This window comes from Myodes glareolus, chromosome 9 (assembly GCF_982192425.1).
Source record: "Myodes glareolus chromosome 9, mMyoGla1.1, whole genome shotgun sequence".
NCBI lineage: Eukaryota > Metazoa > Chordata > Mammalia > Rodentia > Cricetidae > Myodes > Myodes glareolus.
The window spans coordinates 63,812,474-63,839,926 of record NC_142034.1 but is presented as its reverse complement, the minus strand read 5'-3'; the positions used below and the strand labels follow the sequence as shown (position 1 = coordinate 63,839,926).

The following is a 27,453-nucleotide window of genomic DNA, read 5'->3' as shown; positions in this document are numbered from 1 at the left end:
ACATATATCTGTGCATCACATCGCAGGCATACTTGGTGTCCACAGTACCAGCAGAGTCTCAGAGTCCTTGAGACAGTTGCGGACAGTTGTGAGCTGCCATGTGGGTGCTGGTAATCAAACCTGGGTCCTCTGGAAGAGCAGCCAATGCTTAATTGCTGAACCATCTCTCCAGTCCCAGCTGCTGTTTAAAGCATTAGCCCATGCTGCTACTTTTGCATACCCTTTCCTTATCCCCAGAACATAGTTTTTGTTGCTGCTGCTGATGGTGTCTTGAGATAGGGTCCCACAACAACCTCAAGCTCTCTATGAAGCTGAAACTGGCCTTGAACTCCTGATTCCCTGGCTCTACCTCTGCCTGGGATTACTAACATATACCACCATTCCCAACATATGTACATACTTTTAAAAAAAATCACAATACTGAAAATCACGTTTACTCTTTACCACAATACTACAGAATATCCACTAAAACTTCAATGTGTCAATATATCATTTTTTCCAAACTAAAATGACTAAGTCCTAGCTGCTGACTATCGGCTGCCTAACAACAGGGACCCTTCATCATACTCATGATCAAATTTATTTTTCTTAAGCTCTATTTATTTATTATGAGTATTGTGTGTTTACCTGTATATATGTATCTGTAGCATGTGCACACCACAGAGGCCAAAAAACGGGTGTCAGATTCCCTGGAACTCCAGTTACAGACGGTCATGAGCTGCCATGTGAACACTGGAAACTGAACTTGTGTCTTCTGCAGGAGCAACGCATGCTCTTAACAGGAACCACCTATCCAGCCCTTCAAGTGTCTTTCAACAGGAAAAAGCGGACTACGACCTGGGAGGGTATTTTTCCTTCACAAGTCATAAACCAGTCACATCACATGGCCTCTTCTGATAGAAAATGCAAGTCTGACTTAATTATTCTGTGGAGAACAGAAAGATGGCCCAGTTCACTGAGTCTCTACAGTGTTCCAGATAAGATACCAGTTGCTGGTAGACATCACCCCTCCAAACCACAGCACTCTAAACACAAGTCTCCCCACCCTTCCCTGCTTTTCGCCCCGCCAGTCACTCTCAGGTTCTGAAGGTTTACACAATCTTCTGAGGTTCTACAGCCAAGGTCATTCAACTCAGGTCACATCTAGCACATTTATTTTTTTACGGCCATTCAAATACCCCTATGTCCCTTATTTCCCCTTTTGTCATTCTGTCCTTTATACCTACCAGCTTCCCTCCCCAGTCCTACAAACCCCTCAAGTTTACCGGCTTGAACTCAACACTGGATTGAGAAATGAGCATGGACCACAGTGAAAGAACACTTGAAGATGGGGGCAAAACAGAATCCCAGCACCCTCACCCGCCAGATCACAGATGCCTGCAACTTTGCGCGAAGGGACCAATGTCATCCTCCACAGGCATATCCTCCACGTACACAAACATGTATGTATTCACTCACACAGACACATGCACACGCATATCTAAATAAAACAAAATCTTTTCAAAAAGAGAGGGGAGTCTGGAGAGATGACTCAGTGGTTAAGAGCACTGGCTGCTCTTCCAGAGGACCCAGGTTTTAGTGCCAGCACTCACATGGAAGCTCACCACTGTCTCAAACTCCGGTTCCAAGGGATCCGACGCCCTCTTCTGGCCTCTGGGTACACAAGGCACACACGTGTATAGACATACATGAAGGCAAAACAAACTCATAAAATTGAAAAAAAATAGAGAGATACTCGAGTGAACACCAGAGAACAAAGTGTCACAGAAGTAGAAAAAGACTTTCAGGTCCCAGGATCCACGATTACTTATGAAAGACAATGAACCAAAAAGAACAAAATGTCCCTAAAATACCAGTTAACCAACAAAAGAAGCCTCAGTAAGTTCATAGGCCCCTCTAAAGACTGAAAAGTAGGCTGTAAATTCATATGCAAAGAGGAAAATAAGCAAACCTCTACTGCCTGAACTAGTCAGACCCATAGGGCAATACAAATCCCTGTTCATACAAGGTATTTTTAACCAACCTGTTAACCCAGCTTTAATGTTTAATTTTTAAGCATTTTATGTGAGGGTGTCTTGTTCACCTGTACGTCTGTGCACCATTTACATACCATGTATATAAAAGGGGCCAGAAGAGGGCAACCAATCCCCTGGAACTGAAATTACAGCCAGTTGTGTGCCACTAGACAGTTGCTGAGAATTGAACTTGAATCAGCAGCCAGTGCTCTTAACCAGTGAGCCAGCACTTCAGCCCCAAAACAGTTTTAAAAGACACTAATCATGGACTGAAGAGATGGCTCAGTGGTTAAGAGCATTGCCTGTTCTTCCAAAGGTCCTGAGTTCAATTCCCAGCAACCACATGGTGGCTCACAACCATCTGTAATGAGGTTTGGCATCCTCTTCTGGCCTGCAGACATACACACAGACAGAATATTGTATACATAATAAATAAATATTTTAAAAAAAAGACACTAATCAGCATTTTTGACTGATCCCTTGGCATAAGTTCCTGCCTAGGGTGAAAAGCCAAATTGCTTGTTTATTACTTACTACTTTCAATGCTAGAGATCAAACCTAGGATTTTGTGTGTGCTTAGCTAGCTCAACCACTGAACTATGCCCCAGTCTGCACGTGGATTTTTCCGTAAGGAAACTTGGCAGTGGCCACTTCGGCTGTGCTTTTCCTTATAGAGCATGCTGCCCTTCTCTGGCTCCTTATTGTATTGACGGGTGATCGGAATACTATGAACTATACTACCAGCAAGATTTCGGTCTTGTCGATTTAATATAGCGAGAAAAACAAGAGTCAATGTTAGAAGATACTGCATAGCAACAAAGAAAGTTAAAAACTTGAGAACTTGGAAAGTCCCACCACATCTTCCGCCCAAACACCTCGTGTGAAAGACAAGAGAATTAAGGTCAAGAGGAGAGTCCCTGGCAAAGTCACTACTGAAGTCCAAGTTTCCGGGTTCCAGGGAAGTGTTTATCAACAAGCAGTGTCTCCCTTCTTTCCTAGGAGGCTTTGGGGCCGTGCCATCCCCCTGCCAAGAGAGTCACCTTCCTGGAGCGCCTCCCCCACTCCAGTCCTTCCTACAGCCTGGCGGAGTTGCAGCTCAAATTAGAAGTCGTGCAGTTTTGGACATTTTCTGGGAAGGTGCCCAGCCTCAAAGCCACTGGTACCCATGAGTAGGGACAAGAAGGAAAGAAAGAAGTGACATTCCACAAAGGTTCTGGCAGAAAGAGGCCCTGGGAGGAGATGCAGCGAGATGCTTGGAGAAGACTGCTCGCAGTGACATCCCCAATACGCAAGGGTAAGCAGACCAGCATCAGCACTACTTCTAGGGAGAGACTGGAAAGGCTGGGCCCTGATGGGTAGGGATGCAGGGGGCCTTTCAGAGTCCAAGTTACACCTCAGGGGAGCCTCCTGGCAGGGTGAGGTGGCACCAGCGTCAGGCAGAGGCCTCGTGACAAGGATGCCCGGTCCACCTTTGAGATGACACCGCTTATTGTCAGAGGCCCAAGCCGCACGTGAAGTGGTATCTGTGCGGGGAGGAGGCCCCGGACCTCACCAGCCCAGCTAGCCGCTCTGTGGCTCACTCGACGCCTACCCCACGCGCGGCCTTACCAAGACACTGCCCTACAGGAGTGCTGAACGGATTCCCCAGCAGGAACTCCATCTCTGCAGGCCTCGTTCCGGCCCGGATGCCTGTCTGCGGCGGGTCTCCACTACCCGCGCCGCGCACTGCCCTGACTGACACTTGCCCCCGCCCCACCCTCGGGAACGCCGAGCGCCGGCCTGACCTCGCCCTCTGGGTGCATCCCTATTGGGCAGCGTTTCCCCAGACCGCCTCCGATTGGACGGCACGCCGCTCTCGGTGAAGTCCCACCCACCCCGCAGCGTCCGATTGGGCACGAAGCAAGCTAAGTCACTGGTGTCCCCGTCAGCCGTAGCGGCTCAACCCTCTGGACCCGCCTCCAAACGGGGTTCCTTCCTTTTGATTCGTTAGCCTGTTTGTCAGTCTAGAAAATCCTTACTATGATTGGATAAAAGGCGTGCCAATTATCCACATACCGAAGCGTAACTAGAAGTTGCGGTGCATTGACGGTGCTGATTGGAGAGACGTTTGTTTTCTTCAAGGCTGGTTGGTGTTAGAAGCGTTTCGCCACCCAGAAATGTAGTCACGTGATAGGTCAACTTTCACCCAGGATATTTATTACCTGACTTCCCCTTAGCAACTGAGTGGAGGTGCTTGGTTACCCAGCAACCAAGCGACGCGTTCACTTCAAGGAGAGTCCTTAGAAAGGTAAGAAGCCAAAGGCTAGGATCCAGAATGATTCTGAGAGCAGAGGTTGCGTGATTCAATTCTCTCTTTTAACTGTTCTGTGAGGACGCCGACCTGGCCTTTCTCATTTGTAAAGTGAGCACACACATCATTTTACACTTGTACTGAGACTTATCAGTCCTTAGTAGAAGAAAATCACGTATAGCTCCTAAAGCCCGCAAAAGCTGGAAGAAAGAGGATCCATCTGCCAATTTCCTGGCCTGATCAGTTTCATAGACAAAAAGGTACCCGGTCCTCTTGATCTGAAGTAAATTACTTCATTTGGTGCTGTATGAAGGGCTTAGAAGGAGAATATAGAACCTGGGGTTCCATAGCAGTCTCTGTCAGTAATTCACAATAATTTCCCCAAGACCTCAGTTTTCCTCTCTGGGAAGTAAGTGTTCTCCCGCTATATTACACTAAGTCTCCCTTTTCAGGAGTTCCCAGTGCTGACATGCAATTATATAAGTTGTGTGCGCTGAGAGTGAAATAGCACTCAGTCCGTTGCTGTTATTCTGGTTATTTTATGGCCAATAGGATCTATATGGTGTTTCAGGCCCCGCTGACCCAGGTTGTTGTTTCCCAGGAAAACCTGAACTTTTGCCCCCGTGAAGAGGCTACCTGGTTGATTTGCAAAGTAGTTTTCTGCTGCTTCTTCACATCCTACCTCTGGTCTTCAACAAGGACACTGTCATCAGGCAAGACAACCAGACCCCTGTTTGGATAAATTATTGATATAATCCCCATAGGAGAGGATTCTTTGGGCCTTGTCCTAAGAAAAATTGTTAGAAAAATGAGCTGTGATCATGGTTGTTCCTAGTTTGCTGGTTACAATAGAGTCATGATAAGGAAAATGGGCTTTACTATAGACTAAAAATCATGCCTTTTGATAAGTCTGCATGCTGTCAATCTAGAAAAGCCTTGATGTTACAAAGATCCCTGCTATGTGCTTTCATAGTCCTGCAAACCCACTTGCTCATCGTTGTTTGTAAGTAAATATTGGGACGATTTATTTAATTCAAGTCTGAAACAGAAGGACCTCTCTATCTGAGTTATTCATAGCTGTTGCTGTCACCCCCGGAAATCAGGTCACACCCCTTCAGTATCCTTTCTCAAGGTTGGTTATAGAGAGCTGCTGTGATCTTTAGTTCTCACAAAGATCTCTCCCACACACACACACACATCAGCTGGGAGCAAGCCCAGCTCCCCCATACCTGGGCTGAGACAGACTTCAGTTGGAACTGTGCTTTCTTGTCTAGGCTTTCCAGACTAGGTCAGGCAAGATTGCATGGTACAGAACTAACACACACACACACACACACACACACACACACACACACACACACACACCACACCCAAAAAAAGAACAGTATGAGTCAGAAACGTCCTTTGTTCTCTGGGTCTGAGGAAGCTAATGGAAAGGAAAGGTTTGTCTTTCCCTTCAGGGTTCCTTCTGGCTGCCTAGACCATGATGTCATCTCCTCTAGTGCTCTCCCACTCCAGGGCTCCTCATGACTGTCTGGGGGCATGACCCTTTAACTCTCCTAGCAAAGTTCTGAAGGACAATTTATTTGAGCTTCTTTTTCTATTAAACTCTCCCCCACCCCACTCTCTAACACTATTATTGGGTCTATCAATCACTTAGCTTGGGCACAACCTACCAAACTAGATTCTGTCTCAAACTGGGAGTGATTAGTCCCACATATAAACTAAGTTCCTAGAGATGTCACAGACCCCATAATTCCTCCCTCCCTCCCTTCCTTCCTTCCTTCCTTTCCTCCCTCCCTCCCTACCTTCTTTCTTTCTTTCTTTCTTTCTCTCTTTCTTTCTTTCTTTCTTTTTTGAGACAGGGTCTCTCTGTGATAACTCTAGCTGACCTGGAACACACTATGTAGACCAGGCTGGCCCAAACTCAGAGATCCACCTACATCTGCCTCCCAAGTGCTGAGTTTAAAGGTATGAGTCCTAGCTAGACTCACTTCCCTTGGTAATTCTTGGCACAGCAGTTATAATTGTTTGGTTGGAGCCTCTGGCTCACCCCTGCATTGTCCTGGAATCCCCATTCCCTCCCCACCTCTCTATCCAAACTCTGCCACTCAGTCTCTGAAGAAAGGAAAGACGCCAAAAAGCCCAGTTTCCTCATTCTTAATGGCTACTGCAACTTCCTTCCCTGAAGTTGCCTGTTGACCAAATCCCCACCTAACCACTCAGCTTTTGACCATACTTGGGCGAAATCCCATCTTGTGGTAGAAACATCATCACTCCTTGCCTACAGCCTATAAAACTTTCCCACCTGTCTTGGGTGTGCGACTTCTCTGGTCTCCATTCCTGGAATCCAAGAACCTGCCCAGGAGGCGTTGCTTTGCCCAATATACCTGTTGTTATACTTTTTCAATTCAGCTTAATCTGGTTTACTGCATTGGCAGAGAAACTTATTATGGGGGAGGGGCAGAAAACCCATTAGTAATGAGCTTTCTAAAAATAAAATCTGATCCATCTCTGCCTTATAAGCTGTAGGAGCTTCCCAGCGTCATAGGATAGAAATGCAATGCAGGCCTGCATCACTTCTGCTTTCTTGCTGGGGGGGGGTCTTTTCTTTTTACCCTTCAAGCTGTGCCTGGCCAAGCCAAGTGTCCCTACTGAGTGCTTCCATAGTTCCCCACACCTACTGACTTGTCATTTTTTTTCTTTTTTTGATTTTTCAAGATAGGTTTCTCTTGCTTTGGAGACTGTCCTGAAACCCACTCTGTAGACTAGGTTGGCCTCAAACTCACAGAGATCCCCCTGCCTCTGCATCCCAAGTGCTGGGATTAAAGGTGCGCGCCACCACTGCCCGCCCTAACTTGTCATTGTTTGTAAGTAAATATTGGTATGACTATTTCATTCATGTCTGAAACAGAAGATCTGTCTGAGCTATTCATAGCTTGTAGTAGTTCAGTATGGATGTGCAGACCAGACACAAGCTCTTACAAAAATGGAGGAAGAAGGGATTACCTGCCTAACTGGAAAAAGACAAAGGCAGGAGCTGGTGGAGTTATTTTCCGAAAGACACACGGTCAGAACCTGCCCTGCCCTGGGTGTGAACGGTGAGCATGGAAACACCAGTCCTACACTGCCTAGAACCTGCAGAGCTTGACTGGAAGCTAGCTCGGCTGGTCACACCTAATGGACTTTGATGAAATGGAGGTCAACGTTTTGACACCAGAATTGAGTCATTTCCCAAAGTACAACACCTTTTTTTTTTTAAAGATGCATTTATTTATTTATTTATTTATTTATTTATTTATTTATTGTGTAAACAACATTCTGCCTCCATGTATGCCCGCCTGCCAGAAGAGGGCGCCAGATCTCATTACAGATGGTTGTGAGCCACCACGTGGTTGCTGGGAATTGAACTCAGGACCTCTGGAAGAGCAGCCAGTGCTCTTAACCACTGAGCCATCTCTCCAGCCCTACAACACCTTTTTTTTTTTAAAAGCTCCAAATACTTTTCAGATAACATCTGGCAAGTGAAACACATTAAAATTTCCCCAGAAGTAAATTTGGAGATTGGTGATAAATTATGAGAAACTTTGAGGAAAATTATTTAGGAAGATTAGGAAGCTAATGAGCACAAGAATTGTCCCGGGAGGACAGTCAGTCAGTCACCTGAGGAGGAAGAGTCAGATGGAGAGAGTAAGGAAACAAGGCTGAGGTTTTGAAGGGTTGGGGACACAGATGGAGAACAAGCAAGGACCCTGGGAAATACCCAGATCTATTCACTCCAGATAGGATACCAATGGCAGACCAAAGAAACCATCCCATCAAGCATAGCTTGGTGAGCCAGCTTGTCGCAATTGCTTGTAGGAGTGATTCAAAGGCAGCTGCATCGCTAAAAAGCCAATCCCAGCGTGGGTGACAAATCAGGACAGTTGCATCCTGGAGCTATAAGCCTAAATTACAAACCCCTCTATCAAAGACTGTCTTTTCTTCCTCAGAACTTATATATGCACTCTGTTGTTGTTTGTTGGTTTGGGGTGTTGTTTTGTTTTGTTTTGAAACAGAGTCCTTCTACATAGCCTTGGCTGTCCTGGAACTCAAAGACTGGCCTCAAACTTACAGAGATCCTCCTGCCTAAGGCATGCACCACCATGCATGGCCTTATATAAACTCTTAAGTAGCGGCTTGTAACTTTGTGAGCCTCCTGAGTCTTGTGAGTCACTCTCCCTCCAGGGAGGAATGTTTTAATTCAGACTTCACAACATGAGGTCGGGGAATGGAAGGGCCAGGCACACTAGAGTTACTGACATCAGAATCTTTGATCTGGGATAGTGAAAGACTAGAAAGTGAAAACTTATATATATATACTGCATTCACATGGATGACAACAGAGAAGGAGAGAGGTGATCTTAGAAGGAAGACAGGTGGTCAGGGTTCCTGGTGGAGCAGTCGCAGGAGCGACTCCCAGAGTGTTCAGAAGGCAGAATTGCAGTAGACAGACAGGAGCATACGGCCCCACTTTTCTGGGGCTGGAAATAATCACAGTGGGGTCTGAGCAGCTAGCCCTCCAGGGCTGTGATTCTACCCTGCCAAGCAGAGCAGTCAAGTACTCTGCCTTCACCACCCCCGTGCCTCTGAAGGTCCCTTTGGGCCATTAGCAACTGAGCCTGATCTAGCTTAAGAAACAGAGACATTAATGTGAGAAATCCACTAACATGTACAGGGTCTGGACTTAGGGAACCAACAAGTAAACACCTGCTGTGTGTATGCCTATCCTTCTCTTCCTGCTGTCCTCCTACCCATGTGCCTGGCGAGCGCTAGCTACGTAGTTCCTCCCTACATGCGCAGTCAGCTCATTGATCACCCTCATCCTGAGACCCCAAAGTTCCCATTTCTCACGGAAGAACATGAATGGCCACCTTGAGTCAGTGACTCCTCCATGCATGACTGTCTGCCTGGGGTTGAGGTACTCCCAGAAAGGCCACTGCAGACTGGCACTTCCGATGATCATTGTCAGCGACTTGTACCAAGAGACTAGGTTAAAGACAGAAGGTCAGAGATTAGCCACAGGAAACCTGAGAACCACAGGCTAAGGAGACCCATGTGGGCACCAGCCCTGTGAGCCCGGGTAGAGACCCCACTGTGGTTGTGAAGTCAAGAAGTGAACCCCTGCAGGTGGCTGCTGGGAAGGCTTAGGGCAGCCTTCCAGCAATGTGTTTGTCCCAAGGTACAGCAGGCAAGGGACAGGAGCAGGCAGCTTGTGGCCTCCTAGCAAGTCATAACACCACAGACATACACTGCCCAATTTTGTTCTCAGAGCAAAGGAAAAGTCTGTGAAAGAGGAGCCCAATTTCTTAGGAAGGATGAGCCGGCCGTATGACTCGATGGACCCGAAGGTGATGGACGATGATATGCTCAAGGCAGCTGTTGGGGAGCAAGGCCCCCAGGAGGAGGCTGGGCAGCTAGCCAAGCAGGAGGGCATCCTCTTCAAAGACGTCCTATCCCTGCAGCTGGACTTCCAAAGTAAGTGTCCTGGGTGCCAGGAGTGTGGCCTGGGGCAGCAGGGCCTCCCTGACTTTCTCTGCCCTGTTTCAGATCCCCAGATTTCACAGAGTCAGGGATCATTGCATGGGGTATTGGACCCCACCAGGCACAGGGATGAGGGTATGCATGTGCATCAAATTCATCCAGAAGCTCCATAATTTGTCCACAATACTCCTGATTCTGAATAAGAACAGAAAAAAAATAAGATAGGATTAGCCTGCTCCAAATTAAGTGAGCTTCAGGGACCATGTTTTCTCTATTGTCTGACCCTGCACTGACTTGGAATGGAGTCCTTCATATGCAATGAAGTCCTTGGAATGGAGGGATCACTTATGGACAGAACCAAGGAGACCCCACATTTCTGGAGTCAGCACTGGAGGGAGTGCTTGGGGGGCTGGGTAGGGTGTCCAGAGAGAAAGGAAGTAGAGAGCCCTGAAGCAGGGAGTCACCTTGAGAGTGACAGGGCAGCCCAGTGGAAGCTATGGCTCAGGACAGGCAGAGACTTACTGTCTCAGTGTCCCTATCTGTGAAACAGGAAGTAGCTCCTTGTCTCAAGTTCTGGCTGGGAAGCTAAGTGAGACAACATGTACACAGTACCTGGGTCATGAGTATGACCCAGTGAGCCAGGACAGAAGGAGTGAGAGGGAGGAGGGAGCTTAGCTTGGTACACATCTCAGTACTCGGGAGGCGGAGGCAGTAAGACCTCCAGTTCAAGACACAGTGGGACCCTATCTCAAAAATATAAGGACTGAGCAGGGGGTGGCTGGTTCAGTGGTTAAGAGCACTGGTTGCTCTTCCAGAGGATCCAGGTTCAATTCCTAGCACCCACATGGCATCTCAGTCATCTGTAACTCCCAAGGATCCAGTGCCCTCTTCTGGCCTCCACAGGCATTATATACATGTAGTACACAGACATATGTACAGGCCAAACCCCATGTATATAAAATAAAATTAAAGAAATATATATATATATATATATATATATATATATATATATATATATATTTTAAGTGAGAAAATTGTTCAGTGGTAGGAGGCTTATGATGCATGAAACTCAATCCCAATACTGCCAAAAAGAGGAGCAGGAGAAAGGAGGAGGTGGTCAAGGATCCTGAGCCCTCTGTTTCTGAGTAGGTGAGGACCCAGAAAGTGACCTGATGTCTTAGGCCGCAGCTGTCTAGGTATTTGGTCAACATCAAAGATGCAGGGTCCCATGCCAAACCCTGGAACAGCAAGCAGACCTGGCCTTAAGTAAGTCCACAGGACCCCTGGGTGTGGCCTCCAAGGAAGTCCCAGAGCAGCAGCTTCTCTGGGAGGAGTGAATGAGGAGCTACTTCCTCCCCGCCTTCCCCTCCCCTTCTAATGGGCATTCTGCCAGTGCTGAACAAGTGCCTAAGAGATGCCAGATGCTGTTCCAGGCACCCAGATTTAGCACAGTCCAAAAGACAACCTTACCTTTGTGGAGATGGTGTGAGGGAGACAAAGAAGACAAGGAAATTAGATCGTTACAGGCAGTATGTGTTGTGGGGAAAAAGAAAGCAAAGAAAGGAGAAAAGGGAAATCAGAGTTGGGTGCAGTGTTTTCTGCAGTGGCCAGAGCCTTGCCAAGGTGAGAGTTGAATAAATACTTAAGGAGATGAGGAAAGGAACCATATGGAGATCTGACGGCATGTTGGGGGGGGAGGGGGTAGCAACCAGTGAAAGGCCAAGAGGTAGGCCAGAGCCAGCCTGAGAAGGCCTGCTGAGGAAGCCAGTGTGTGGTCATATCGTCAGCAGGTGCTTGCCTTGGACAATGAAATGTATTTGGCTTTTATAGTGAGTTGGGACTGCCAAGTATATTGGGTAGAAACAGGATAGAGTGGGACTTGAGTTCTCATAAACCCCTGCTGGCTACATGCAGGGGTGGGGGAAAACGGGAATCTAGCAAAATGGTTACTACTGTGGTGATGATGGCCTTGCCAAGATGGTGGTCACAGGAGTGGAACTGGTGACTGTGTGGAAGATTAACCCAGCTTCTGGGTGGGAAGTTCATCTGGAGCGGTCAGATATACCCTTGTTCATTGGGGTATCTGGGCCTTTCCATGTCACCTGTTGTTGCCTAAGGGCAAGTCAGGTACAGGTGTGTCATAGCCACCTACCAAAAGTGTCCTAGCTGGAAGCCACCATAGCAAAGGGTGAGTCAGGGCTGAGTTTCCGCCTGTCAGACAGCAGGGCCACAGTAGGTGCCAGGAAAATCCAGACCAGAAATAGGAGGTGGCTAAGAGCCTTGGGCTGAACTTCCAGAAATATGTAGAGACAGAAACAGAATTAGTTTGGGAAATCTGGTAGCAAACAGAGACCTAAACAACAGATTCTTGTACCACCTGTCCCTGAGGACATGGAGGAAATAGAAGGTACCATTCCAGCCCCAAGGGGAAAGCAATGGATAGATCAGAGGATCCTGTGTCCCCCCCAAGACCCGTGAAGGGGTCAGAATAGCCACACACACCAAATCTCAGAGCCTCACCAACAGACCCCATCTCTTGGAAAAATGTGAGCTGTCACTAAAATTTTGTTTTGTATTGGGGATTGAAGCTGGGGCCTTGGGCATGCTACACAGGTATTCTACCACTGAGTTATGTCTTCAGGCTTGTACCACCTTTTGCCTGGTGCTTGCAGAGGTCAGAAGGTGGTGTTGAATCCCCTGGAACTGGAGTTACAGATGACTGACTATTAACCACATGTCAGGACCAGGAACCAAATCTGGGTCCTCTGCAAGACCAAACAAGGGCTCTTAACCACCAAGTTGTCTCCCCACCACCACACCTGCCCCAAGTTCTCTTTTTTTTTTTCATTTTGAAACAGACTCTCACTGAGCTGACTGGCATTAAACTTGTTAGCCTCCTGGCTTAGCCTCCTGAGTAGTTAGGATTATAAACCTCTAGCACTAGTCCCAGCTGGTTCTTACTGCATACCCCAGGCTAGACTCACAGTCCTCCTGCTTCAGCCTCCTGATACAGGTGTGCACCCCCATGCCAGGCTCTTAATAGTCCTTTGAAGACTGCCTTCACACCTAGATCATTTCATGTCTTTAAATGAGTATAGTCTAAGACTAAAGTTTTGGAATAACGGGGTGTGATGGCTATTCTTGGTGGTCAACTTTACAACCTCTGGAATTAACTAGAACCCAAATGCCTGGGCACACCTGTGAGGGAATTTTTTCTTAATTAAATCATTTCAAATGGGAAGACCAACTTTTTCTGTTTTTATTTGCTTGTTTGTTTGGTTGTTTTTGTTTTGTTTTGTTTTGTTTTGGAGACAGGGTTTCTCAGTGTAGCCCTGGTTGATCTGGAACTCACTCTGTAGACCAGGCTGGCCCTGAACTCACAGAGATCTGCCTGCCTCTGCCTCCTGAATGCTGGGATTAAAGGCATGTGCCACCATCACCTGGCAGATTAATTTTTAATCCAGATTTTTGAGGTGGGAAGATCTACCTTTAGTCTGGGTCACACCATCTTCTGGTAGTCTATATAAGGACAAGGAAGCTCTTTTTTTTTTTTTTTTTTTTTTTGGTCTGCTTGCCCTTACTCTGCTGGCAAGTCTATTCCTTCACTGGCATTAGAACCCACTTCTTCAGGATTCCAGCATATACTGAAGACCAACTGAGGCACCCAGACTTATGAACTGAACAACTATTTGATTCTTAGACCTTCTTTTTCCACTGTGGCTCACAACTGTCTGTAACTCCTGTTCCAGGGGATCTGACGCCCTCTCTGACCTTTACAGGGTATTGCACATAGCATACACAAAGTATACACACATACATGCAGGCAAAACACGTATACATTTAAAATAAAAATAAAAGCAGGATTGTTTTTTTCAGCTTTGGAGAAAGCATAAAAACAAGTAGAGTTCTTTAAGTTGTATTTGCACACAGCAGCGACTACGTGTGGCTTACGAGGAAAGCTGGGAGGCGCTGAATTTGTTCCGCTGACATCCAAGCTTTACGTACTCAATATGGGCTTCTTTATACTATTCAGAATGCTTCTTGCTTCCAGTGACAAAAGTCAAGCTTTGGCCATTGTGACATGCCCAGGGAAAGAATGGCTACATGGCCAGGCTGAGTCCTCTAACTGCAGGGTCTCTTTGCTGCCAAGCTGTCTGGGCCCTGCTTTCTGGTATATGAGTGATGATCCCAGCAGCTGCTGTTTTATGCTCTCACACCTATAGATATTTCTATGATGTGTTTGGAGATGGATTTTTTTTAATTTGCTGATCTAGCTAGCATGGTGATGCAAGCCTTTAATCCCAGCCCTTGGGAGGCAGAGGCAGGCAGATCTCTGTGAAGGCTGAAGCCAACCTATTCTACATAGTGAATTCCAGGACAGTTGGGATTATATAGTGAGACCCTGACCCAAGAAAAAAGAAGGAAGAAAGGAAGGAAAGGAGGAGGGAGAGAGGGAGGGAGGGAAGGGAAGGGAAGAATGGAAGGGAAGGGAAGAAGGAAATTGCAGGTCAAAGGGCACAGATGGTAAATATTCCAAAAATTTTACAAAATAGCCTTTCAAAAGTAAAACCAGTTGAGTGACCCTCCCACCGTGCCAGCCCTTGCTTGTAACTTGTGTTCTAAGGTAGATATGTTTCCTCAGGAGCCCCAGCCCAGTCCTTGGGGCAGTGTGAGTCTCCTGCCCTGAGCGGGCCCAGCTCATCTCCACACAGACACCTGCCTAGCTCTCCCTCTCACATCAGACCTCTCTGATCCTCAGTGGCCCTGGGGACAGTGCTGGTCCTACATTCACATGCTCTCCTCCCTAGGGGAGCTCTACGGAAGGCAGAGAGCTGGGGACATCTGTGGACACCGTCTGAGTACATTTCAGTCTGCCAGGGCCCCGGCAGGAAGCCCCAGCCTTAGTCAGATCTGGGCTCTCTGCTGTTTCAGACATCCTCCGCATAGATAACCTCTGGCAGTTTGAGAACCTGCAGAAGCTGCAGCTGAACAACAACATCATCGAGAGAATCGAGGGCCTGGAAAACCTCACGCACCTGGTCTGGCTGGGTAAGGCCTGGCTCTGCGTCTGCCTTTGTTAAAGGCGGCCCACTGCCAAGGACATCCATCGCCTCCCCGCAGAACAATCGCAGTGACACTCAGCTGCCAGCCTGTTGTTAGCCCAGGTGCAGCAGAAATGCCCTGTCTGTTAGGAGCAAGAAAGTGACAGTCTGTTCAAAGCCTGGGGCTTATGCTGGGCAAAGCCTGGCAAAGACTGCTGCATACCGGGCAGATTACTCCATCCCACCTGCCATCCTCTCAGGTTGGTGGGCATAGGGGCAGCCCTAAACTGGCATTCACATTGGTACAGGTGAACAGCTGGCCATTATAATGAGCATGGAACTTAGCCATATGCTGATTGTGACCTGCTTAACGCTTCATATGACTTGATCCATGCACCATCCCCATCATTACAATTAATACACCAAGGTGACAACAAGTTAAATGAGGGTCACAGGCTCCCTTGTAAATTTCTATTTGGTTCTAGAACTTTTGGCTTCACTGTCAAGGTCACTGGGGCTTGAGCTCTTATGTGCCTCCCTATCTAGTGAGAGGCAGGAGAGCTTCTAAAGGACAAGAGAGGACAAGCTGAAAGCCCCTTAGAAACATCTTACTTAGCCCCCACAGTGGTCCTGGGAGGTGCTTAATGGCTGTTATTATCCAATCCAATGGCAAGGGAGGTAGGGCTCAGAAGAGCATGGGCAAGCGGAGGAGCACTAGGCTAACCCCACTCCTGCCTGTCTCATCCCAAGGCACATGTTCCTCCATCTTGTCAGGCTTCCAGGGGCGATGAATACAGCTCTCAGCCTGCAAAACACTCTCAGCTGTCTTTGTGCTGACACTGGAAGTCACAGTAACCCCACTAGTGGGCTTAAGGGGCCACTTCACAGATGCAGCCCCTGCGGCTCCAAGAGGCTGACTAGCCAGACAGAGTTGTGTGCTGCAGGTGGCAGAAGCAGACAGAAGTGAGTCTTCCAACTGTGGGGCCTAAGTCTCCTGCTCAGGCACCCTTTGTTCTACCCTTGTTCTCATTAGCTCTGATTCCTGGTCTCTGGGGTCCATCTGCATGGCTAGGAGTCACCCATCTCTATAGGAGGTGAAATCAGTACCTCAACAGTGGGACAGGTGCCCATGCCAGCCCAGGTTCTGGGCAATACCTGATACCAGGAGCCAGTGGGCCTACCTGCCTCTTGGAGTAAAGCCATGGCTCCTACAAGAGCACCTGCTTGCCCATTTACCCAGAGGGAGATTTGTATACTAACCACACTACCCTCCTGACCTAAAGCTTCTACTTCCTGACTGATCAAAGAGAAAGATTCCAAACCCCCACCTGCAGGTGTCAGAGGACATGCATGTGAACATGGGGTAGATGGAAATACTAAGCACATGAGAAGCAGTCTTGCTAGAATGTTCACAAATACAAAGGAAAGGCCATCTCCCAGCTCTGCCCCCAACTACACCGCTTTAGACCCACTACTGGGTGTTCTCATTCCAGGACTGACAGGGCTGAGAAGTCTTCCCAGTCAGAGGGGAGCTGGCAGAACTGGGGAGATGATAGGCAGAAGGCTGCAGCTGACACCCCTGGAATCCCTGAGGAGAGCTGGCGCCTCAGCTCTGTGTTACTCCCAAGAGCTCTAAGCAGCCTGGTGGTTTTGCTTCAGGACCATCCCTCCTCTAACCCTCAGAGTCCTCCTCCTTTCCAGATTTGTCCTTCAACAACATCGAGGCCATTGAGGGCCTGGATACCCTGGTCAACCTGGAGGACCTCAGCTTGTCCAACAACCGGATCTCCAAGATGGACTCTCTAGATGCCCTGGTGAAGCTGCAAGTGTTGTCACTGGGCAACAACCAGATTAGCAACATAATGAATGTGAGTACCAGGCCGGGGACCCATGCCACAAGTGCCACAGGGTCTTGGGCTGCGCCAGAGCAAAGGTGTGTGGTGGTAGATACAGTATGCCCTTTTCCTAAAAAGATGAAACATCCAAATTATTCCACAAGGGATTTGAAAACATGGAAAGACCATGCTTAACCTGACAAAACCTTCTCTGGGTACCAGGTTGTGTGGCCTCAGCTTTGGTCCTATTCTGCTGAGTCTCATCCTTAGGTGACAAACCTTTACTGATGTGAAGTACATACTGGATGTGGGGCATTGGTTCTGTGCTTAGGGAGACGGAGGTGGCAATGTATGGTCCTTTTGGGGCTAACCAATTGTACCCATTTAATCTAGACAGAAGTGACAGGAAGTTAGTGTCTCAGATAACAGTGAAGCCATCCCTGTGGATGGTAGGAGGGCAATCTAGGTACTCAGATGTGTCTGTATGATAGCTGACACTGTTGGGAGGTAGGCTGCCCCCAGGACACATCACAGTGGGCTCCCAGTAGGGAGATACAGCCAAGACTCTGGTAACAACTACCAAGTGCTATGTCAGAGGTGACCCCAATGCTTCTCCAGCTTAGACTTCAGTCCAGGACTGTCCAATACCTCTCTCTCTCTCTCTCTCTCTCTCTCTCTCTCTCTCTCTCTCTCTCTCGGGTTTTTTTTTTTTGAGAGGGTTTCTCTGTAGCTTTGGAGCCTGTCCTGGAACTAGCTCCTGTAGACCAGGCTGGCCTGGAACTCACAGAGATCCACCCGCCTCTGCCTCCTGAATGCTGGGATTAAAGCCGTGTGCCACCACCGCCTGGCTGTCTGATACCTTTCAACACTCCATTTCCACATATATCAATCAGCTGGCCTGACTTCAGTCCCAACCATACACATGAACAGAGAGATTGAGCCAAGGCAACAAGTTATTGCCCATACTTAACTTGGTGCCTTGGCTGTTCATCAAAGCCAAACCGTAGAGGCAGCATAATCTTTACTTTGCATGTCAGGCATGAAGATCTAAGCCCCCATGAGGTGCAAGCCTTCCACAGCTCAGTTTCCTTACCTGTCAAATAGAGGTGACAGTAGCCCACCAGCCTAAGCTCTAGGTGAGGCGATAAGCAAAAGTAGTAGGTGCTAGGAGAGGTTGTTCTCTCTTCCTCTTCCTCCTCCTCCCCTCCCCCTCCTCTCTTGTCTGTGTACCCCACTGTAAACCTTAAAGTCATGTCCTCCAGCCTCTGCCATCCGAATGCTGGATTACAAGTGAGTACTCGGTTTTGGAACAGGTTCTTAACACATAGAGGCCTGTTGTGGTTGATCTCTTTGTCAAGAGAAGGTCAGAGATGAAGAGTCAACCTGATTCCAGTTCCTTAAAAGATATGAGAACCAGGGTGTCAGGGTGTGGTGGTGCATGCCCTAGATCCTAGCACTCTAAGGCAGAGACAAACAGATCTCTGTGAATTTGAGGCCAGCTTGGTCTATGTAGTGAGTTCCAGGACAGCCAGGATTAGATAGTGAAACCCTATCTCCTGTCTCCAGAGAGAGAGAGGGAGAGAGAGAGAGAGAGAGAGAACCTTCCATCTAGCCAGCGGAGGAAAAGGTGAGTGTGCAGCAGCTAGCGAGACACCTGGGAAAGCCTGCATGGGAGTCAACCTGGGAACTGAGGTCTTGTTGCAGACAGCAGCATGTAGAGGAGTGTCAGCATGAGGCATGTCCAGGGCAGGGCTTATGTACGGGAAGTACATCAACCACTGCCTGGGTAGACTTGAGGGGGTCATGTGAATGGTTAATCGAGCATAGTACCACCTAAAATGGTAGCACCTGAAAGAAAAGCTGGGCTCCAGCTGACTGGAAGCAAAACTCGGGCAGGGACTTGAGTGCATGTGGTTTGCCTGGGAGGAGACTTCTGGAAGCTAGAGTGGACTGGTGGGGAAAGGGCAAGTCAGCATTGGGTGTTGCAGAGATTCCTGCTATGGGTGATAGGGACTTGATTCTAGTGGGCTTCAGGAATATCTAGAACGCCTTCCCAACAGGACTCCTTAATTGCTGGAGCCTGTCTGAGGACTGGTCTTCAATTTTGTCCTTAAGCAGCTAGGGTCAGTCCATGGAGATTAGCTCCTTCCCAGCCTGCAGGTGGGCCTCTGGGGCCATGGAGTCCTTGCGGACACAGAAGCCAGCAAAGGGGAGTGCTGCCGGGAGAAGTCTGTCCCAGCTGAAGTCAGAAGTAAACTAAATATCTGCCACAAACAGGGGCACTTGGTGCGTGGTTAGTGGCAGAGCGGAAAAAGGACTTATCAACAGTACTTGGGCTCGGCCATCCTTGCCATTTTTTTTTTTTCTGGCTGCTTGTCCTTATGGACTCCTTGTTTGTGTATGACAGGGCAGAGAGGGAGAAGTCTCTTCTCAACTGTCAGTGTTTCTTCAGTCTGCTTGGCTATCTCTACCTACCCTCAGACCATGTCATGTGTGAGCATAGCCAGCTGGGTGGCTTAAGTGAACAGTGGAGAAAATCAAGCGTTGATTTGTCATTAGTATTGAAGTCTGTCTGGTAAGGGCCAAACCCCTGAGGATGTGTAGTCTCAGAGGTTTGCTGGGTACAACAAGTCAGAGCAATTAAACTCACCAGATCCCTTCCCAAACTCGAGCCCCAGTTTCCCAGTTCTCTCCCTTCTCTGTGAGATGGGGAGCCCTAGCCCTGTCCAGCAGGGTGACCAAGTAAGGCCTGGAAGGTGTGGCTAGCAGAGTCAGCCAGTGTTAGCTGCCACTTACCAGCTGTCTCTGTGTCTGTGCACACATCTATAAAATGTGACTAATAGTAGACCACAGGGTTATTGTGAGGACTGAGTCGGTTGCGGTACTATATTCCTAATGCAGGACCTAGCACATAGTATGTACACAGAAAATGATAGGCACCCAGGAATTTTCAGGTTCTGGATTAATCCCAAATAGCCCGTTTGTTTTCTTTCTTTCTTTCTTTCTTTCTTTCTTTCTTTCTTTCTTTCTTTCTTTCTTTTTAAAAAATTATTTGTGTTTTAGCACTGCTAGGGCTTTAATCCAGGGACTTGTACATGCAAGGCCCATGCGATACCACTGACCCAAGACTTCCAAGCCTCAATCCTTGGTATTGAACATTTAGCTTCAATCTCTGCCTTAGTGTATCTTGCACCTGGGATCTCAGTGTGAATCATCATCTTTGGACACTGGAAACTTTAATGGAGCTAAGGCTTTCCCCAGACCTGGACAAAAGAAGATGGAGAGGTTATGGAGGCTGCATCGGAATGCCCCACTCACCAGGCGGTGGTGGCACACGCCTTTAATCCCAGCACTCGGGAGGCAGAGGCAGAGGCAGGCAGATCTCTGGGAGTTGGAGGCCAGCCTGGTCTACAAGAGCTAGTTACAGCATAGGCTCCAAAGCTACAGAGAAACCCTGTCTCAAAAAAATAAAAAACAAAACAAAACAGAATGCCCCACTCTCAGCTAGAGACTTTAGTGTTCCGTGCTCCCCTGCAGCAGCTGGGCAGGGTGAAGCCTCCTTGCTCTCTCCAGTGGGGTGCTGGGTACCAAGCTTTTTGTCAATATTCTAAATGTACTTTTAGCTTACCAAAGGAAGAGAAAAACATTTCACCCTGGAAAAGAACATGCAAGGTACCTAAGCTATCTAGGCCAGGTGTCCTCTGGCCTAAAGGCCTTAGAGACCTGGCACCTCCTTCACCTACCCAGGCAATGTTCCTTTCTGTGGCTTGACCTGGGGAAGCCTGACTGATACCCCTTAGGCACTAGCTTCTTTGTCTTGGGTCTTTCCTATTCATTCGACAGCTAACTACACACTGTTTTGTGATTTATTTATTTGTTGAGCTTATTTTTAGTACCTGCTGATTGCGTTAAAAAACACAGATAAGTAATCCTAACTCAGCACAGAAGCCTCAGTTCTACTTCCTCTTCCCCACACCTGAGCTTCTTTTGAGTTCCATGAGTAAACCTCTGGGCATCCCGTGTTCAGGAATATGTGTGGCTGTCACATTTGTCCAGCTGTCCTCCAGAGACCTCCTAAAAACTGACCGCTCTCTCCTCCAGTCAATACTCAGCATGACTGCCAACATCGCAGGTGGATCCACCCGTCTGCTGCATCACTCATCCTGCCGCCCTGGTTCTCTAGGGTAGCAGTCAAGGTTGTTTCCAACTGGTGCCACTGCATGCAGGACATAGTGTGTGTCTGTGATGTAGCAGAACAGGGTCCTCTATATCTGCACTGGTCTGTCTGTAAGGTAAACTCCTGGACTCGGGCTGCTGGATCAGAGGCATCGTGAGTTTTTGCCAAACGTCTCTAGTGAAGCAGAACTGTTTACAGCTCCCCCCCCCTTTTAAGGGGCTGCCTGCTCACGCCAACCAGAGCTGTTTACAGCCGCCCCCCTTCCCTGCCAGAAGGTGCTGCCTGCTCACCCTTACCTACTACTACACACTTGTCAGCAGCTTTTTTTCTCTTTGGCTAAAAGATGTAAAAGGGCTCTTAACTTGAAAAATCTTTTAGCAATTAAACCAGATACTGCCTTCTTCCATAAACAAGACTCCAATGGCTTCCGTAGTTCTTAGAACCCATCTAAATTCTTGCCGAAAGCCTACGTGGTCTTCCAGGAAACAACCTCTGATAATGTCTCCCCATGAATCTTATGTCCTACCTGTCCCCTCCCCACTACTCTGTAGCCACCTCAGCTAAGTCCTGTTGGTGGCTATTGCCAAACTCTCTGCTGCCTCAGGGCCTTTGGCTTCTCTCAAGGTGCTCCCCCTGCTCTTCCATGGCTGGATCTTAGGGTTTCTATTGCTGTGTTAAAAAACCATGACCAAAACAACTTGGGGAGAAAAGGGTTTATTTGTTCACACATCCACATCGCAGTCTGTCACCGAAGGAAGTCAGGGCAGGAACAAGGCAGGAGTCTGGAGGCAGGAGCTGATGCAGATGCCATGAGAACGCTTACCTGCCTGGTGCACAGTGTTTCAATGTTGCTGTCATGCAAGCACAAGCCAAATGGTCGATCTCCCCATTTTACTAAAATCAAAGCAGAGGAAGAATAAGCAGCACCTAGTGGAATGCTCTTCTTGCTGTTGTCTAGTGAATGAAAGGTGAGCCAAAAATCCAGCTCCATTTAGCATAGGAGACTTAGGACCTCCATGTGGTTTTACTGTTGAAAACATTACCCTTTGGTAAGTGGTAACTCATTCAGTGGCTGTTGTGCACCTTGTTGACTGCTTCTCATGGCTCATGTCATTTGCCTTCTGTGAGCACACTGTGTCATTCTGTCCATTGTGTAGAGGAGGGACTCAAGGCTCACACACTAGATGGATCATTTGCCAAAAGTTGCTCAGGTAGGATTAGAGCTGTCATTGTTCGATTCTGAAAGCTTGTGGCTGGTCTCAGACTAAAGTCTGACTCAGTAGCCATGAGCCATCACCCATCTGTGTGGAAGGGGTCCTGGGCAGGCTGTAGACTCAGGAAGGGTGTAGAGGGAGGAGCTGTTGTGTGTTACTCCAGTTCTGTGACAGACCTCTGCTCCCCACTCCTCAGGTCATCTACCTGCGCCAGTTCAAATGCCTGCGGACACTCAGCCTCGCTGGGAACCCCATTGCTGAGGCAGAGGAGTACAAGATGTTCATCTATGCCTATCTTCCTGACCTCGTGTACCTGGACTTCCGGCACATTGATGAGCAGGCGGCAAGTGTCCCAGCTCTGTTCCCAGTTCTGCTCTAGTCTTTAGAGAGACAGTGGGGACATCTCCCCATCTGTCGTTAAGAGAGGATGGTTCCTGGCTGAGTCCTCTCCCCACCTGTGCACATCTATTCTAGCAGTGGCTTCTCAAGTCTCCCCAGTGACTTCCTGCAGGCCCAGGCCTTTTACATTTCACCCCAGGGCTACCAGGCAGCTGTGGTCTGTTTTCCAGGTGAAGACCTAAAGGACAGTAAAGGAAGGTGGAATAGTTCACCCACAGTCTCCCAGTTAGTTAGGGTCAGTGGAGGAGTTGGCTCCAAGAAGTTAGTCTTTCAGCCCCATGCTGGGCCAGGTATAGTGTGTGTATGTGTGTGTGTGTGTGTGTGTGTGTGTGTGTGTGTGTGTAAGAGAGAGAGAGAGAGAGAGAGAGAGAGAGAGAGAGATATTTCCCTCTCTCTGCTGCCTGCCTCTGTCCCCACTCCCTTGACATAAATGAGTGTTTCTCCTGCTGCTCCCTCTGTGCATATGGTTCAATGTGTGAGGCTACGAAGCAAGACTACGAAGTCTCTCTGTATGAGGTGCCTGGGAACCCAAAGGCTGCTGACCTGCCCGGTTCTTCCCACAGGAAGTTGTGCGCCTCTGCTGAGAAAGAGGAACCTGTATTTGCCATGCTGAATTCAGGGGGTACCCAGGAAAGGCTATCTGGACAAACGGGAGGGCTAGCCCCAATGTCTACCCTGATCCTCTACAGCCTATATAGAGAGCCCAACTCTGAGGGACAAGCTGGCATCAAAGTCAAGTCTTGTGCTGTTCACAGAAATAAGAGGAGTCAGAGAGCTTCTTCCCCACCCCCACTGACTCTCTGTGACAATATGAACCTGAGGATTTATCTTGTTCTTTGGTTTTGTTTGTATTTTTGAGACCACAGTCTCATACAGTCCAGGCTGACCTTGAATTCACTGTATAGCCAAGAATAACCTTGAGCTCCTGACCCTTGTGTCTCAGTTTCCCAAGTTTCCCTGAGATAACAGGGATACAATGGCTGACTCTGAGATTTTTATTTCAGAGATTTTTTTAAAGTTATTTTTAATTTTATGTGCATTGGTGTATTACCTGCATGTATGTCTGTGTGAGGGTGTCAGAAGCCTTGGTGCTGGAGAGTTACAGACAGGCCTGAGCTGTGGTGTGGGTGCTGGGAATTGAACGTGGATCCTTTGAAGCCAGGGCTCTTAACCACTAAGCCATCTCTCTCCAGCTCCATTCTGAGAGTGTGTCTGTGGGGGTGTTTCAAGACAGGGTTTATCTGTGTAACTCTGGCTGTCCTGGAACTTGCTCTGTGTAGCAGGCTGGCCTCAAACTCACAGAGATCTGCCTGCCTTTGCCTCCCAAGTGCTGGGATTAAAGGTGTGCACCACCACTGCCCAGTCAATTCTGAGATTCTTAAATTCAATGGACAAGATGGCACACTCTTCTAACCCCAGGACTTGAGAAATTGAGGCAGGAGAATCAATAGTTTGGGCTCATCCTCAGCTATTCTGTCTCAAAAAACTGAAAACCAAGCAAGCACCCCCTTTAAGCCTTGGTCTCATCTCATTGTGGGGTTCCTAAAGTTTTCTTCTTGTAGACTCTTTTTGTCTGAAAAAACTTAACATATGTAGGTAAATACATATGCAAATCAAACATTTATTGATAATAAATCATAAACAAGTTTATTTTAAAATAATTCTTTGGTACATATAGAATGTTACCACTTATTAAAGGTGATAGCTTGGTTAGCAAAGTGCTTACCACACGTTTGATCTCCAAAAACCATATTAAAAACCAAGTGTGAGGGGCTAGAGAGATGACTCAGTGGTAAAGAGCACCGACTGCTTTTCTAGAGGACCCGGGTTCAATACCCAAGACTCACCTAGTGCTTCACAATCACCTGTAACTCCAGTCCTAGGGGAATCCAACGCCCTCTTCTGGCCTCTGTGTGCACTGCATGCATGTGGTACAGTGTTGTACTGACATCATTGAGGCAAAAACACTCATACACATAAAATAAAAATAAATTAAATCACTGGGCAGTGGTGGTACATGCCTTTAATCCCAGCACTGGAAGGCAGGGGCAGGAGAATGTCTATGAGTTTGAAGCCCGCCTGGTCTACAGAGTGAGTTCCATGATAGCCAGGGCTATATAGTAAAATCCTGTCTCGAAATCTGCCCCCCTCCAAAAAAAGGAAAAAATTGAAACTCCCAGTGCTGGGGAAGCAGAGACAGGAGTATGCTAGAGCTCAGCCAGTCTAGCCCACTAGGCAAGCTGCATAGCAGGGAGAGGCCCTGTCTCAAAGACAAGACGGATGGCTCCTGAGTAACAAAAACTCGGTGTTTCCCTCTGGCCCCATACACACACATATGCTCATGTGTGCACCCATCCTGCAACGCACACACACTAGACAAAAGCACATTTGCATAATAATGAGATGAAGGTGGTTGCTTATTTTTACATAAAAATTAAATCTTGGTGAATCTAGAGAGATTGCTCAGCAGTTAAGAGCACTGACTGCTCTTCTAGAGAACCCAGGTTTGTTTCCAAGCCCCTATACAGTGACTGATAACCCTCTGTAACTCCAATTCAGGGGCTCCAACATCCTTTTCTGACCTTCACACCACTGCATGCATATGGTTCACAGACATACATGTTGACAAAACATCTGTGCACATAAATAAAAATGAATAAATCTCAAAAAAATTAAACAAGTGGAGAAATGGCTCAGTGGTTAAGAGCACTTGCAGCTCTTGCAGAGGCCCTGGATTCAGTTCCCAGCATCCAGATGGAGGTGCATAGCCATTTATAACTGAATCCCTTCCAGAACCAGGGGATCAGACATCCTCTTCTGACCTCCACAGGCACTAGGTGTACATATGGTGCTCCTCCGTGCATGCAGGCAGAATATTCATACACACAAATAAATGAAATCTAAAAAAAATGAAGGTCAGATGTGGTAGCGCACACCTTTAATCCCAGCACTCAGGAGGCAGAGGCAAGTGGATTTCTGTGAGTTTGAGGCCAGCCTGGTCCTGTCTAGTATGTACTAAGCCAGCCATAGCTACACAGAGAGACCCTGTCTTAAACAAACTTTAAATCTTGACTAGCTATATAAACTGCAAGATGCAGACTCTTCAATGGTTTTAAGAGTTGATTAATATTTTGATTTTCTAATTCTCAATGATAAGAACTGCTCTGGATAAATGCATAGAACAAAATAGCAGAATTACGTTTATGGCCATTTCAGAAATTGTTGAGGGGCCAGCAGATGGTTCAGTGGGTTAAAGGGGCTTGCTCTGTAAGCCTAGAACTTGAGCTCAAGCCCCAGAACCTACGTAAGTGTGGAAAGAGAAGTAACTCCAAAGATTGTCCCCTGATCCACATTTGCCCCTTGGCACATCCTCCCCCACACCCACATCATACACACATAATAATAATAAAATCTTAAAAGAAAATTTTGGGAACTCCGTCCTAATCCCAAGTCAAAATTCATTTAATGAAACTTGTTAGCAACTCAAACAGCATTTTTAAAACCAAACAGCATCACATAATACAATTGAAAATAATAATGATGATGATGGTACCTACAGCCAAAAGAATGATGGTAGGAAAATATGAAAAGTCATTCTTTTCGACGGTTAAACAGTTATGTTTTTATAACAGGAGGCCTTGTACAGAAAACCCTGTCTCAAGTCCAGGGTGCAGGTTGGGGGTCAGGTAGCATGGCAAACGACAGCCATATGTGCACAGGGTGGCCGTGTTTTCTACTCAGAAGTGAAACTATAGTGAGGTCATCTTATGCAGCATGGTTTAACAAGACCAGAAGCATCTGGGGCCTGTTATACGCTTGATTTTAAATTAAATTTTGGTCATTTTAAGTTCATAAAACTTTGATTGTTGCCAATCGTGTGTGTGTGTGTGTGTGTGTGTGTGTGTGTGTGTGTGTGTGTGACCTCCACATTCGGTTACTATATTGGGATAGTAACCCTTAGCTTAAGAAACCAAGATTTAGGTGCTAATTTGAAACACATCATGATGTAGTTCCAAAATCTAGCACTCACCCTAGCATGTGTGATGTCTGGCATTATATTCCCAGCACTGGAAAAAGATTGCAGGGCAGCCCTACATCTGCAATAACAAGGTCTGTGTGCAGGCATTGTCTCCTGGATACTTAGAAGTTCCCCACAAGGGCAGAAACACACATGGCCTGCGTGGCCTGCCATGATTCAAAAATAAATGATGAGTAAAAGTTCATAAGAGCAGAACTCTATCAAGCAGGCAATGGAACTCCCCTCTAACCCTGATGCCTGATCTCACGCTGGTACCATAGAACTGAGGAAGGGGCCAGGGGCACGGCAGACTGCTTCAGGGCAGGCTCTTGGAGCACCCCCAGTTCTGTGATTCCCCTAATCTTAGGTTGCCTGGAAAGAATTAGGCATTCTCATCTCCAAGGCCCCATGCCTTTCCCAGCTTTTATGAAAGATACCCTCCAACACCCTGGCCATGCTCACGAGGCCCGAGGATGTGTGGCTGGAGGAACCAGATATCCTTTGGTAACAGTGCCTTTTCTGTTCCTGGGTCAGAAGGAGATAGCGAAGATAAAGCATCAGTATAGCATTGATGAGCTGAAGCACCGGGAGGCACAGAGGCAGGCCCGGCTGGAGGCTGAGAAGGCCGAGCGGGAAAAGCTGGCGGAGCACAAGGTACCACACAGACAGCTGCGCTGCCCTGGACACAGAAGGACCATGAGAGTGCTGGCCACATTAAGCAAAGATCCACAGGGATCCCCAGAATCCCAAAACTTGTAAGGCATACTGCAGCCACAGGACCCAACACATACTTCCTGCCTTGCAGGGCCCCTATCACCATGTCCAGGCCAGCTCAGCCCAGTCCCCATCCCCCACTCCCTAGCCCAAAGAGACTGTCCTAAAAACACTTGGTTTCAGTGACTCCTTTACTGAAGGCCATCAAGCTGTTTCTCATCCCATG

The 27,453-nt window shown here is 47.7% G+C and overlaps 2 protein-coding genes across 12 annotated transcripts in view; one reads left to right on the top strand and one right to left on the bottom strand.

Annotated features, from left to right (window-relative positions):
- The window catches only part of Tom1l2 (target of myb1 like 2 membrane trafficking protein), a 120,461-nt gene extending 116,681 nt beyond the window's left edge, over window positions 1-3,780 (bottom strand). For all 6 annotated transcript variants that reach the window (XM_048448094.3, XM_048448095.3, XM_048448096.3 and 3 more), the window contains exon 1: window positions 3,624-3,780. In XM_048448094.3, coding sequence (XP_048304051.1) covers window positions 3,624-3,675 — 52 coding nt within the window. In that variant the 5' untranslated portion in view covers window positions 3,676-3,780. The remainder of the gene's footprint in view (window positions 1-3,623) is intronic.
- Window positions 3,781-4,144: 364 nt separating this feature from the next.
- Window positions 4,145-27,453, top strand: part of Drc3 (dynein regulatory complex subunit 3) — a 42,418-nt gene continuing 19,109 nt past the window's right edge. For 2 of the 6 annotated variants that reach the window (XM_087910555.1, XM_087910560.1), the window contains exons 1-7: window positions 4,145-4,302; window positions 4,907-5,018; window positions 9,617-9,822; window positions 14,761-14,877; window positions 16,572-16,738; window positions 22,293-22,439; window positions 27,048-27,167. In XM_087910555.1, the coding sequence (XP_087766681.1) occupies window positions 9,663-9,822; window positions 14,761-14,877; window positions 16,572-16,738; window positions 22,293-22,439; window positions 27,048-27,167 (711 nt within the window). In that variant the 5' untranslated portion in view covers window positions 4,145-4,302; window positions 4,907-5,018; window positions 9,617-9,662. Of the gene's footprint in view, window positions 4,303-4,328; window positions 4,566-4,906; window positions 5,019-9,616; window positions 9,823-14,760; window positions 14,878-16,571; window positions 16,739-22,292; window positions 22,440-27,047; window positions 27,168-27,453 lie in introns of those variants that run through there. The other 4 variants (XM_087910558.1, XM_087910556.1, XM_087910559.1 and 1 more) reach the window with 4 other exon arrangements.